At 46.8% G+C, this 13,961-nt stretch overlaps 1 protein-coding gene across 9 annotated transcripts in view; it reads left to right on the top strand.

Annotated features, from left to right (window-relative positions):
- The window catches only part of tnikb (TRAF2 and NCK interacting kinase b), a 52,473-nt gene that overhangs the window by 31,138 nt on the left and 7,374 nt on the right, over positions 1 to 13,961 (top strand). The window contains exons 14-29 of one of the 9 annotated variants that reach the window (XM_076290550.1): positions 335 to 421; positions 1,128 to 1,316; positions 1,628 to 1,966; positions 4,121 to 4,285; positions 4,604 to 4,846; positions 5,443 to 5,552; positions 5,806 to 5,933; positions 7,892 to 7,989; positions 10,010 to 10,191; positions 10,469 to 10,586; positions 11,179 to 11,346; positions 11,876 to 11,978; positions 12,331 to 12,513; positions 12,837 to 12,980; positions 13,561 to 13,695; positions 13,784 to 13,884. In XM_076290550.1, coding sequence (XP_076146665.1) covers positions 335 to 421; positions 1,128 to 1,316; positions 1,628 to 1,966; positions 4,121 to 4,285; positions 4,604 to 4,846; positions 5,443 to 5,552; positions 5,806 to 5,933; positions 7,892 to 7,989; positions 10,010 to 10,191; positions 10,469 to 10,586; positions 11,179 to 11,346; positions 11,876 to 11,978; positions 12,331 to 12,513; positions 12,837 to 12,980; positions 13,561 to 13,695; positions 13,784 to 13,884 — 2,493 coding nt within the window. Of the gene's footprint in view, positions 1 to 334; positions 422 to 1,127; positions 1,317 to 1,627; positions 1,967 to 4,120; positions 4,286 to 4,603; positions 4,847 to 5,412; positions 5,553 to 5,805; positions 5,934 to 7,891; positions 7,990 to 10,009; positions 10,192 to 10,468; positions 10,587 to 11,178; positions 11,347 to 11,875; positions 11,979 to 12,330; positions 12,514 to 12,836; positions 12,981 to 13,560; positions 13,696 to 13,783; positions 13,885 to 13,961 lie in introns of all 9 variants that reach the window. The other 8 variants (XM_076290545.1, XM_076290544.1, XM_076290543.1 and 5 more) reach the window with 8 other exon arrangements.

Here is a 13,961-nt window from a genome sequence, read left to right as displayed (position 1 = left end):
TCTGTGCGTTTAAGTTTCAGACTTTCTTCCTAAAGCTGTGGTGGTATCACCCGTTTGTCTCATGGCCTCTGTTTCCTTCCATCACTCCCCCCCACACACACACACACACACACCACCTCCTCTGTCACCTCCACCCTCTCTCTCTCTCATTCTCTTTCAGTAACTGTTTCTCCTCTAACCTGCAGGTTTAGCTGATTGCGGCACAGGCTCGCTTGCTCTCCTTGCTCTCCTTTTTTGGGCTTACACTCTGCTTCTCTCTCTTTTCTTCTCTCTTCTACTCCCCCTACTCTCTCTCTCTCCCTCTCTTTCTCTTACTGGCTGCTGTCGGGGTTAGGAGTACATCCGCAGGCAGCTGGAGGAGGAGCAGAGGCAGCTCGAGATCCTGCAGCAGCAGCTCCTTCAGGAGCAAGCCCTCCTCCTGGTAAAAAAAGTCCACCAATCACGAGGCTTATCCAATGACCCCTCACCCCTGACCTTCACACCGCATCATCTCTACCTGCCCTGTCACCTTGTCCGTCGGTATAGCTGTGTCCGTGTGTGCATGTGTAGATAATTGCTTTACCCCTTTGAAATATAGAACCTGCTGGTGATGCTGGTTATTGGCTAGTGGTGGATTGAAATGAATGAGAAGTGGGACAAAGACCACACAACTTCCCAGGTCAATATTTATGCACACCAGAGAATGTTAGAAGTGGTGAGTGGCCTTATTTGTTGAGGTCCCATCAGTAGTGTGTATCCTAGCTGAGGATGTCGAGGTCAGAGTTGCACACTCCTGTTTTTTTTTTTATGTCTGTTTATCAATTGAATAGTCTTCCTTGTTCACTCCCTTGTTAACATCTTTACACAAAGAGAGCAACCTGAATCCGGCAACTGTTTAAACGGTGATTAACTAATGTTGTGTTAAGTCCTACCTGGTAGCCTGGGAGTGTGCAAGTCTGCCTTGCATAGGTAAACACTGCTGTTGCATGAGTGCCATAGTAGTGCTTGAGATGTCCATTGTGTTTGTGTACTGACCTGGTTGCAGTCCCTCCAGTATTTTCTCTGAATCATTCCTCTCCCTCTCCCTCTCTCTCTCTCCCTCCCTTTCTCTCTCTCTCTCTCTCTTTCTCTCTACGGCGTACTGGTAGGAGTACAAGCGTAAGCAGCTGGAGGAGCAGAGGCAGGCGGAGCGTCTACAGCGGCAGCTGCAGCAGGAGAGGGCCTACCTGGTCTCCCTCCAGCAGCAACAGCAGGAGCCAAGGCCCGCCGACAAGAAGCAGCTCTACCACTACAAGGACACGGCCAACCCCGCCGAGAAGCCTGCTTGGGCCAAAGAGGTATGTCGCCTTGGGCAGGGGCCGGTGGCCGCTAGCATCGGATGTCTGTGTGGGAATCAGCAGGATGTTTTGGGAGTTGTCTTTAAAGTGATTCTCTATGCATGTTTAACATAAACTGTCTCATTGGATCCACAGTATCTACGGAGGACCCGCAAAGAAGAAAGCACATCTTATTGCATCATATGACTCCTACTTTCCAGTTCTATCCTCTTGGTTTTGTTATTGCAGGCAGAGGCCATTGGAGCAGTCTCACTGTCTTAACTGTGTGTGTTGTTGTTGACCATTTTATTGACCCGACCCCATGTCCTCAGGTGATGAGACGGGCCCAGAGTAACTCCCCCAGACTCCCCCCCAAGAGGTATCACTCCTTTAACACCCCCAGGGACCACCCTGGCGGCCACCACCTGGCCCCCAGCCCCCAGCAGAGCCCCAGCCGTAGCCCCCGCCACCGCGGCTCCCCTGCCCGCCCCCCCTCCTATCCCGCGGCCTCCCCCTCCCGCAGGGGGTCTCATGAGCGGCGGCTGCCTCAAGGCGCCAACATCCCGTCCATCCGGGTGTCCTGTGAGCCCGACCTGGAGGACATGCTAAGGCAGTTCATGGCACGCAAGGCAGAGGCCCGCGGTCGTAGCCCTGACCGCACAAACAAACGGGTTAGTGCGGGACGGACCCCAGTGCTGTTGGGGGGAAAGAGTCTCATGTTGGCTGGGTCGGTGATGGGAGCTCTCATGGGGAGCTTGGAGCTCTCATTGAGGGTTTGAGTAGGCAGAGGCTCTCTGTCTAACTCTCTGTCTACTCCCTGTTGAGCAATAATACACACCTCAAAGTGGAGGATATTGTTGCGAATATAACACGGTTGCCAGAATTCCTCCAAACCTGTTTTGCTTTCAGTGGTATTGTCCTTTATTTTATACCGTTGTAGGATGCAGGTTCGGGTTCAGGTTCATGTTACTTTTTACATAGATACATTTGGGTTGTAGTAAAGAATCCTCATTCGTAGACACACATGTAGAAAATAGACATGCAATACTCTCTCTGCCGGTCGCTGCTTTCAGGTTAGTTAGTTCCATTTACAGGAACTAGTTTAACAATTAGTGTGACTGTTGGATTTTTAACATGTCAACACATTGTTATGTGAGTTCTAAATCAACCGTGTTATATTTTTTCCTCAAATGTTTTCATTCTCTCTTTTTCTTTTTTGGGATCCATAATTCTATGGAGGCTTTGTGGACTATCACTTCCCCTTACCCCTTTGATTTGTCTGATTCTAAGGATAAAGTAACCTCCCTGCCCTCAACTAAGAGATGCTGCCTATTTCCAAAAATGCCCAGTTCTAACCATTACTAACCCCTTTGACAATGCATTGGGGCAGGTGGCGTTTTATGCACTGAGGAAAATAATTCACTTTCTCACCCAGACTGCAGTATATATTCCCTGGAGGACACTAACTGCTATACTCTCTTTTTATCCACAGGCAAGACAGGATGGGATGGTGCTTGTTTTTTTTTTATAGAAATGAGGAGTGAATTTGGGTGTGGACTTTTTTAATTTGTGTACAAATTAACAAAAAATATATTTGTTTTATCATGTTGTTATCTTTGTAATCAGACATGTTGTTGTAGCTGATTCAGTCAGGCCTCGATAGGTTGTAAATACACATGGCACCCAGATTCACCTCCATTTCATTGTAGTCAGTCATAACAAACCTGTCATCTCTTGTGTTTGTCCTCATGTGGGCTCTAGTGGTGTTCTTGTTACTGGGATATCTAATGGCCTTAACGCTGTTCATGAGTCTTGGATGGGTTTGTCGTGTCATTGTATCTTCTGCATCTGCATGTTTGGGAAGGGGTCCTGTTTGAATCTCTTGCTGGGTGAAGTCTCAATAGATCTGTGTACTAAAACAGTGAATTTCTAGTCTTTATGTTCTCATACTGATATACTCCATACTGCAAAACAAAAGTGCAACAAAGATACAGTCACCTTGACCATCTCTTGCATTTCTATATTTTATTTAGAGTTTAACTGGTTGCCCTGAGTTTCAACTGACTTGTGCTGTGTCTGTCTAAGTTGTGACGCCATATCTCTATTTAAAGTAGCCCAACTGGATGGACATGTAGGACTGGCTACAGCTAGATTTAACTTTTTTTATAGATCAGACACTAATCCTCCTCTGATCTGAAAATATCCCGGAATGAGGACATCCTGAGCCATTTAATGTGGGACAGATACATTTTGATCAAATTGACTTGACTCAGAATTTCGGAATATGAATTAAGATGTCCCTAGAAGCAAGCCAGGCATATCAGTGCGTGCAGACAATATGCGTTTTTTCATAAGTTATAGAAGTGAATTCATTACACATACTAACAGATAAGGTGCAAACTGCCAGTCAGTCACAAAGAATCCTATTTCCCCTCTCCCTCTTAGACAGTCCTTATCTGCCTCTCTCATTTAAATGTGGTATTTATTTGAATAGTCGGTGCCTCTGCTGAATTCATAATGCGAATTCAGGATTTAAATGTCCATCTCATCTATTATTATACAAAATAAGGTAGTCTGAAAGCAGTTGCTTGGTCGGTTTCAAGGGCAAAGTATGAATTTGCCCTTTTGGCCACAGATCGCTCAATGTCAGTTCACACAGATGGTGGGGACTTTAAATTTGACACTTTTACACATCGCAGTATGTTAATTTTTAGTCCTGACTGCCAAACAAAAGGGGCTATGGCCTGCTTAACTCCTTTGGTGAGCGCAGTGAGAGGTGAGGGTGAAATGGTCTTCCTGTCGTAACTCGGTTTCCTTGGATACAGGTGGAGGAGCGCTCCAAGCTCAACCGCCAGAGCTCACCGGCCCTGCAGCACAAGGTGGCCAACCGCATCTCTGACCCGTCCCTGCCCCCTCGCTCCGAGTCCTTCAGCAGCGGGGGCATCCAGCAGGCGCGCACGCCACCCATGCACCGCTCCATCGAGCCCCAGGTGAGGTCCTGCCGCACGGCTCTGGGGATGGGTCACTGCAGATGGACACTCCTATCTGTCAGAGAGGCTAGAGCCAAGCAAAGGCTCAAATAAGCCAAGAAGCCAGCCACTGTAATTGAAAATGGCATTTTCAATCATCTCCATTCACTGGAAATGGCAGATTTCAGCAAAAGCAATTAGAGTACATGGCTGAAATAAAACATTTGTGACATGTTCTTGTATAAGCAGTTAGCTGTAGCAATGTAGCACTATGATATCTATTATCCATCAGCAATCTAATATCCATTTTGTCTTATCTGCTGTCATCGCCCACCCCAGATGGCCCACCTCGTCTCGGTCAAGTCGCACGGCTCCTCCATGACGGGCTCCCAGTCTCTGCATGACCAGTCTTCCCAGGGCGTCTCCGCCTTCCAGGAGAGCCTGTCCCCCCACCGCCCGCCCATGCCGCGCCAGAACTCGGACCCAACCTCTGAGACCCCGCCTCCTCCGCCACGCATCGCCAGCCGCGACGACAAGTTTGACCGCTCCTGGCTGAGGCAGGACGAGGACCTCCCCCCTAAGGTGAGACCAGAGATGGACAAACAGGCCCAATAGAGGCGCAGAGTACTAAACTGGACACTACTGTGGTGTCATTTATTTTATTTTATTTGTATTTATGAACGCACCTCTTCAACATTTCCATTACGCCAGATTGGTGTATCCGTCATACGTATTACGTAGTTATTTTGGATTGGTGTATCCGTCATATGTAGTTATTTTGGTTTGCTGATTGGTGGTTTCACTTATGTGTGTGTTCATGAGAATGTGAACGTAAAAAAGTCCTCCGTCTGTTTTATTAATAAGGGATGTGCATAATTTACTGTTTTGTTTTCTATTTACATTTTCATAAAAAAACACTGACAAAAATTAAGTTGACACTAAGGTTATGCTTTGTAACTTACAGGCTACATCTACAGAACTTACTAAAGTTCTCCTCCATAGAGAGATGACAGACATTTGTATATTTGTGGATCCCACCAGAGTAAAGATATTGTATGGGACACACTACAGCATGTAGCAGTACCTGTGTTTTATTTTGGGGAATGGCAAATTTTGTTTGTATTTGTTATTTGCGTTTTTGATTGGAGTATGATCAAGCTGGTCCTCCTCATTGGAAGGTGCCACAGAGGACCACCTCGATATCCCCAGCGCTGGTCAGGAAGAACTCCCCAGGGAACGGACCTGGCGGTCTGGGCCCACGGACTGGGTCCCATCTCATCCGGGCCAGGTATGCTGTTGTTCCTGTGTATATGAGTGTGTGAGTATGTGTGAGTATGTGTGTGTGCGTGTGTGTGTGTGTGTGTGTGTGTGTGTTTATGTGTGTGTGTGTGTGTGTGTGTGTTTCTGTAACAACTGACTGAGCAACTGATGAGCAACAACTGACTTCCTCATGCAGGTGAATCATTGTTTACTGTTTTTCCACCCCCCGCCCCCCCCACCACCCTGCTTCACTGATTGTCTCCGGATGTGTGTTGCCACAGTAACCCAGACCTGCGGAGGACGGACGTTTCCATGGAGTCGGCCCTCCCAAGGACCAGCAGCGGGAGTTCGTCCAGCTCCAGCACCCCCAGCTCCCAGGGTGGCTCTAGCGAGAGAAAGCGTGTGGGAGGTGGGTGTCCCACTGAGACCAAGACAGACACACACACACACACACACACACACACACACACACACACACACCTTCCTACCATCCCCTGTGGCCGCCTCTGGGCTCCTACACTATTCTCTACATCCTCCACCACCCACATCTCTCTCTCTCTCTCTCTCTCTAGTCAAATGCGCTTTGGTAGATTAATTCATTATAAGTTAGGTAACTTAATAACATGGCAGAGTATAAGATGTGCGTATACACTACATGCATATACAGGTGCTGGTCATATAATTAGAATATCATGAAAAAGTTGATTTATTCCGTTCAAAAAGTGAAACTTGTATAATGTATACATTCATTCCACACAGACTGATATATTTCAAGTGTTTATTTCTTTTTTAACTAATGAAAACCCAAAATTCAGTATCTCAGAAAATTTGAATATTGTGAAAAGGTTCAATATTGAAGACACCTGATGCCACACTCTAATCAGCTAATTAACTCAAAACACCTGCAAAGGCCTTTAAATGGTCTCTCAGTCTAATTCTGTAGGCTACACAATCATGGGGAAGACTGCTGACTTGATAGTTGTCCAAAAGACGACCATTGACACCTTGCACAAGGAGGGCAAAACACAAAAGGTCATTGCTAAAGAGGCTGGCTGTTCACAGAGCTCTGTGTCCAAGCACATTAATAGAGAGGCTAAGGGAAGGAAAAGATGTGTTAGAAAAAAGTGTACAAGCAGGAGGAATAACGCACCCTGGAGAGGATTGTGAAACAAAACCCATTCAAAAATGTGGGGGAGTCTGCTTCAAGAAACGCCACGCACAGACGTATGCAAGACATGGGTTCCAGCTGTCGCATTCCTTGTGTCAAGCCACTCTTGAACAAGAGACAGCGTCAGAAGCGTCTCGCCTGGGCTAAAGACAAAAAGGACTGGACTGCTGCTGAGTGGTCCAAAGTTATGCTCTCTGATAAAAGTAAATTTTGCATTTCCTTTGGAAATCAAGGTCCCAGAGTCTGAAGGAAGAGAGGAGAGGCACAGAATCCACAATTGCTAATTGTAAAGTCCAGTGTATTTCCAGTGTTTTCACAGTCAGTGATGGTTTGGGGTGCCATGTCATCTGCTGGTGTTGGTCCACTGTGTTTTCTGAGGTCCAGGGTCAACGCAGCCGTCTACCAGGAAGTTTTAGAGCACTTCATGCTTCCTGCTGCTGACCAACTTTTTGGAGATGCAGATTTCATTTTCCAACAGGACTTGGCACCTGCACACAGTGCCAAAGCTACCAGTACCTGGTTTAAGGACCATGGTATCCCTGTTCTTAATTGGCCAGCCAACTCGCCTGACCTTAACCCCATAGAAAATCTATGGGGTATTGTGAAGAGGAAGATGCGATACACCAGACCCAACAATGCAGAAGAGCTGAAGGCCACTATCAGAGCAACCTGGGCTCTCAAAACACCTGAGCAGTGCCAAAGACTGATCGACTCAATGCCATGCCATCAAAATTAAAAGAAATAAACATTTGAAATATGTTAGTCTGTATGTAATGAATGAATATAATATACAAGTTTCACTTTTTGAGTGAAATTACTGACATATATCAACTTTTTGATGATATTCTAATTATATAACCAGCACCTGTATATTCTTTTCTAAATGAATCTAGTACATTAAAGTTACAAGTGCTAATTATCAGAACAAAGTATAATATATACACATACACATAGAGACTCTGTATCTCTCTATTGGTCTTTGCCTGTCTCATATCTCTATACCATATAATGCTGTCTCTATTTTGCTCTCAGCAGCAAGAGGGCATCTCATGTATTGGACGGCATTCAGGCAGAGCACATCTTTTTGCCTCTCCCTCTCTGCTGTGTTTTGGTTGCCGTTGTTTTGCTTTGCTGGTTTGTTGATGTCTGCGGAGTCTCTGTTGTCTGACCCCTGCTCTGTGGCTTCTCTCGTCGCCCAGGGTCCTCCATCCCCGAGGGGTCTCCAGCCGTCTCCCAGGAGAGCAAGCCCAAAGCCCAGGAGGAGGGGAGGGAGGTGACCCGGCCCAGTCGGCCCGCGGTGAGTGACCCTTTATCAGGCCATTGCTTGCACTCCGTCCCCCATTACAGTTCACTAATCCAGCCCCTTATCCAGAACAGCCGTATTCACTGATACATTTTGACCCGACTACAGAGGTTACCACTTCCAGTCTTGGCAGCTGTATATATAATTCAGACTCCCTCTCACCAGTGAAATGCCTTCCTATCTGAAGACTCCACACGGGCTCTTATTCTCCCAGTAATAGCACTCGTGCATCAGGCCTCTCCTCTCCAACAGCTCTCCAGCCATCTCAGACACACCTAATACAGCTCCTAAAAAAAACTAGGTCATGAATGGGTTTTGCTATGAGTGCCTTTTCCTTTGTACGGTGAAAATTGTACTCTGTCCCTTGGCGCAGAATTAACCATATATCACCTTACATTTGCTCTAATCCACTCTTCTCTCTCACTTCTTCCTCTCCTCCTCTCCTTCTTGTCCTCCTCCTGGTTTTTCTTCTCTTCTCTCTCTTCCAATGTCCTTTCCACTCTTGGCTCTCTCTCCTCCACCAGAGCTATAAGAGAGCTGTAGATGAGGTCAGTGACACTCTCTCTCTTTATCTCTCTCCCTTTCTCTTCCCTTTACTCTCTCTCTTTCTCTCTCTCTAAAAGACTCAATCTCTTTCGTGTTTCAATCCACATGAAATCACTTGTTCATTCTTTCTACTGTCAAATGCATTCTGTATCTCCCTGGACAGACCACATGCAATCACGCTCATTCTCTCTTACTTGCTCGCTCACACACGCACTTGGTTTCTCCCTCCCTCACTCACACTCATCTCTCTCTCTCTATCTCACTCACTCTCCTCGGCTCTTCCGCTCCCAGCAAATTGGTGTGGAAACCTTATGCAGCCGGATAGTGTTCAAGCACCACGGTGTCAGTCACCTGAATTAGTTTGGATGCCTGCCCGGCACGCTCATTTGAAACAGGCACCTGTCATTAACCTTCCCCGCTGCCTCAATTTGGACGGGGCTGGTTGGGGTCTTGCTCTGTTACCATGGTGACAGTTTATTAATCTGTAAAAAGAAAAGCGGAGGATGGATTCGGATGCAGGGGTTGTGTAGTGTTAGTTAGGTAAGATTTATGTGCACTGCTACTAAATTAAACTTCTCGGCTATTCACTGCTTTTAATTAATAGCGATGAAAGTAACGCACACGAAACACGCACACGCAAGTTCACCACGTTCCATTTCACCTCTCATTTCTGTCCGAGATAGAGATAAGAGCACTCTTCCCTCTGTCTACTTAGCTTGAGTGCTTTTAGCTGGCTAAGTGGGTGGGTAGCTGTGGGCATTCTAAGCGGCCAAGTCTAGATGTCTGGAAGCGTGTCTGTTTAGCACATTTGCTCACTGGCCTCTCTCTCTGTCCGGCTGCCCTGACCGCAGGAGGAACTGGTAAGCCGGGCATCAGCCAGTGGGGCTGCTGCTCTCCACTAATATCCCCCGCATGTTTACCACAGCCCGGCCCCCCCAAGAGAGACCCACAGCTAACACACTCTTCTGTTGCACTGATGCAATCAGCCCTCCCGCCCGGTTCCTTTTTTGGAAATGCACGCTTTATTCTGTACTCACCGCCATGCATCATTCTCAGGAATGATGGCTACTCTCTTTTTCTGTCCACCTCCCCCCAGTGTGGAATATCAGTTATGTTTCTGACCCTCTGGGTTGCTCTTCTCCGAGGCCTGTTTGATTTGATATGGGCTTAGATGACGCCTCTGCTGTGCTCTACCTTGTAAACCTGGTGGCACGGGACGGGTTTCAGTTGTTTTTATTCATGTTGTTGTAATTTGGTTTCCTTGCCTGAGGATGTTTCATATTATTTCACTGATTTGGTTTTGTGTTTTACTTTGTTTCAGCAACAGAAACAAACAAACAGCAACCCCACATAAGTTTTTCAGTGACACCCCCAGGTTACAACAACCTTGCTTTTCATGTCATATGTTTGACTTGATGGTTTGTTAACTCTCCTTTTTTCCTTTGCTCTGCCCCCTCCTCTCGCACAGGATTTGACTGCTCTGGCCAAAGAGCTGCGTGAGCTGCGCTCCAATGAGGACACCCACCGCCCACCCGTCAAAGTGACGGAGTACTCGTCCTCCAGTGAGGAGTCGAGCAGCGATGAGGAGGAGGACGGAGAGGGCGGAGCCCACGACGGCACTGTGCATGTCAGCGACATCCCACGGATCATGTGAGTGTCTGCGACATGTCGACTTGTGGCTGCACACGTGGACGTCTGAGAGACTGTGTGCTTCCCTTACAGCTCAGCAAATCCCAGTGAATACCACCAAAGTCACCCAGCAAGCATGCAATTTGATACTGTTGGGATCACATTACAGTGTCACAGTCACAATCAAAAGTCACAATCATTTTCGAGAGCCTCGGGTCACACAGACACTTTGGAAGTGCTTTTTTCAGGCATTTCCTGTGATAAACAGTTTGGGATGCTGTGTGGTTTCTTCCTATAGGCCTTCAGCCGGCCAGGGTGGTAATGAACCCTTTGGTGGCATGGGCAACCAAGAGGACTCCCATGGCAACGACACTTACGGCAACAACTCCAAGGACAGCACGCTCATGATGAGAGAGGTAAGAACAGCACAATCAGTCCACCTGCTGCTTCTGGACTCTATTACCCAGGCTTCCCTCCCAAAGGCTTCCCTCCTCAGGCTCTCCTACCAAAGGCTTACACAGGCCTCATAACCCTGTGTGTGTGTCATAACCCTGTTTGCCATCGTGTTTTTTAAATTTCATTCTGTCCGTCTTTCAGTTTGTTCGATTTATCCATGTCTTATTTGTGTTGGTTTTACTGCATTATTTCTATGCCCTCTCTCTCTGTCTCTAACTTTGTTTGGCTTTGGGGTCACCTGTGCCTGTTCTTAATGCCCACCTCTGGATGGTTGGTTGATTGGTTGATTGATCTCACTGGTTTTGTGAACCAATGAGAGAGGACGCACCCATGGCTGCAATTCCCTGCTTTTCCCACATGGTGGCGCATGGGCCATTAAGCAGCAGTGCATGGCTGGGTGGCGGGTGGGCTGGGTGGTGTGGTGTGGTCTGGTGTGGGCATTTGTTGAGGGGGTTTGCTGTGCCACGCAGGACGTGCCGACCCGCGAGCCAACCCTCCCCTTGTCACGGCAGCAGTAGAGTAGCCCCTTCTCTTCTCTGTTCCTCTCTGCAGACGTTTGGGGACAGAAAGCGCTCGGGTCACGCCGAGAGCAACGGTTTCCCCGGTAACGCCAATCTGCCCGATCTAGTGCAGCAAAGTCACTCCCCCTTGGCCACGCCGGGCGAGGGTCCGGGGTGGCGCCCCAGTCTGCATGCGCAGGACCTGGACTCGGTGGCCGAAGTAGGTGATGAATGATGGGGTCAGCCTGTGGGAGTCACCTCTGTCCACTTTGACCCTCGACCTCTAACCCAACACGACCACTAACCCTAACCCCTCTCCAGTCACTACCATTCCAGTCACGTCGTCTCAATGGTTCAGCGGCTCCCCGCTCTTACCCCTGGTGTCCGATTCCTCCAGTCTCTCTCCCTAGTCTTCTCTCTCCCTCTTCCTCTCTCTCCCTCTCCTTCTCCACCCATGTTTACACATTTAAATGTCTTGTTTTAAATACTTCCCTTTCAATGTTTTCCACTCATTTTTCATCTGTTTTTTCTTCCTCTTCACTATGCATGAAGTAACACCTTTTTTGATTTGATTCCTTTACTTTCTTGTTAACAGCCCCTCCTAACCTTGTGCTCACTTAAATGCCCCTGCAGGCAGTCCTTTTGTAGATAATGACATAGTATTCATTTGTAAAGAAAACCTTCCTGAGATGTCATTATGACCTTGCGGCTGTGGTCAGTGGTTTGACTTTTCTTTGTCACGTTGCCAGTATGGGATGGGCAGTGGCTCCAAGTCCTCCTTTACTCCGTTTGTTGACCCACGCGTGTACCAGACGTCCCCAACAGACGACAACGATGAGAACTCAGCCTCAGGTGACTGGTGAATTTCATAGTCCAGACTCCAGTGTTGCTGGGAGATGCCATGCATGTTGTTCTCATGAAAACTCGAAAACAAGTTGAAACATGTTTATTTTATTATTATTATTATTATTATTATTATTATTAGTTACATTTTTGTGAAGCTCAATGTTAATATCCAGAAATGTATGATTATGTTCATGTACAGACATCCTTACTAGAGGAGCATCAAATTGCGATGTACTGTAGGAACATTTCTAAAAGGTCAAGCAGTAAATCCATCCAAAGTCCATCCTGTAGTCCTGAAAGACTAGTCTTGTCTGTATGGGCGTCATGTTTGATGGTGGTTACTGGGCTGTGCCCTCAGCCCTGTTTTCAGATGAGCTGATGCGTCAGCAGGAGGAGCAGGAACAGGCTCGGCTCAACGAGGCCCGCAAGATCTCGGTGGTCAACGTCAACCCCACCAACATCCGACCCCACAGCGACACCCCAGAGATCCGCAAATACAAGAAACGCTTCAACTCTGAGATCCTGTGCGCAGCACTGTGGGGTGAGACTTTGGACTCTTACAGGAGCCCAGCTGTAATCCTCTAGTTTCTGTACCTGTTTTCAAATCCAGGCCTAAAATGGAATTGCATTCTTATCGCAATGTTCTCAGTATTACAAAATCTATTACAGAGATGTTCTCAGTATCACAGAATGACACCTTTGGTGTTTAATTGCATGTGGTTGTAGTTCATTTCCTACATAATGTCATTCTGTCCATGTCAAATCCAGTTTCTACTCCTTCATTTTGATCATAAGCTCCCCTTAGGGAAAACACTTAACTGCTGCAAATGACTCAGGACTGATGTGGGTCTGTGTCTTGATTAGGGGTGAACCTGCTGGTGGGCACAGAGAATGGCCTGATGCTGCTGGACCGGAGTGGCCAGGGCAAGGTGTACAACCTCATCAACCGCCGACGCTTCCAACAGATGGATGTTCTGGAGGGCCTTAATGTCCTGGTCACCATATCAGGTGAGTGTGGTGAGACGTGCACTGAGGTACAACCAAACCAAAGCCCATTAACAGAGTGCCTTGTCTTTCTGAGCTGTATAAAAATACAGAGAAATGTATAAAAACGTCATTTTACAAGACACAAAAGTCAACAATCTTAATAAGGTTGGTTGACTTCAAAGGACGAATCAGGTCCTCACTCATTGAGCCAAACAACATTCTCACCTTTGCACCAAGGATGACAATACACATGGATTGAGATAGAGACATATTTGTGTAGTAATCATAGACATATGATACTTACAATGAGGAAAGAGCACAATACAGGAAAGTATAATTGTATTGATACAGTGAACTCGTATCTGATAGAAGCTGATAGACCAAGCTCGCCATTTAAACATTTGGGTGACTAGGGCTGTAATGTGAAAAAAATGTAGCAAATCATATTAGCCCTTCTCTGTGGTAGACTAACCTGTTCAATGCTGCAAAAGCATAAAGATGAAATATCCTCCTTTTAGTCATTAAAATGTACAGCTACAGGATTCAGCCTTTTAATAAAATGTGGTGTTGTTAAGCTAATTATATGATATCTTCTGTGTAGGCAAGAAGAACAAGCTGAGGGTCTACTATCTGTCCTGGCTGAGAAATAGGATACTTCACAATGACCCTGAAGTGGAGAAGAAACAGGGATGGATCACTGTTGGAGAGCTGGAGGGTTGTGTCCACTACAAAGTTGGTATGTCAGCTTTTAGGTTTACTGGCCCATCCATTAAGTGTGACTTTTTCCCAGTACTCTATTCATTTGATTGTATTTTCCATCTCAGTCAAATATGAAAGGATCAAATTCCTGGTGATTGCTTTGAAGAACGCTGTGGAGATATACGCCTGGGCTCCAAAGCCATACCACAAATTCATGGCTTTCAAGGTGAGACTCAAGGCTTCTGTAACATGTTACTGTCCTGGATACTATCTGCCCAGGCAACTATCACTGTGGCCCCACAG

This window comes from Alosa pseudoharengus, unplaced genomic scaffold (assembly GCF_046254945.1).
Source record: "Alosa pseudoharengus isolate Yale_2024_CS ecotype anadromous, Long Island Sound unplaced genomic scaffold, YU_APseudo_1.1 YU_APseudo_1.1_scf_18, whole genome shotgun sequence".
NCBI classification, from domain to species: Eukaryota; Metazoa; Chordata; class Actinopteri; order Clupeiformes; family Clupeidae; genus Alosa; species Alosa pseudoharengus.
This window is presented reverse-complemented; position numbering and strand designations above follow the sequence as displayed.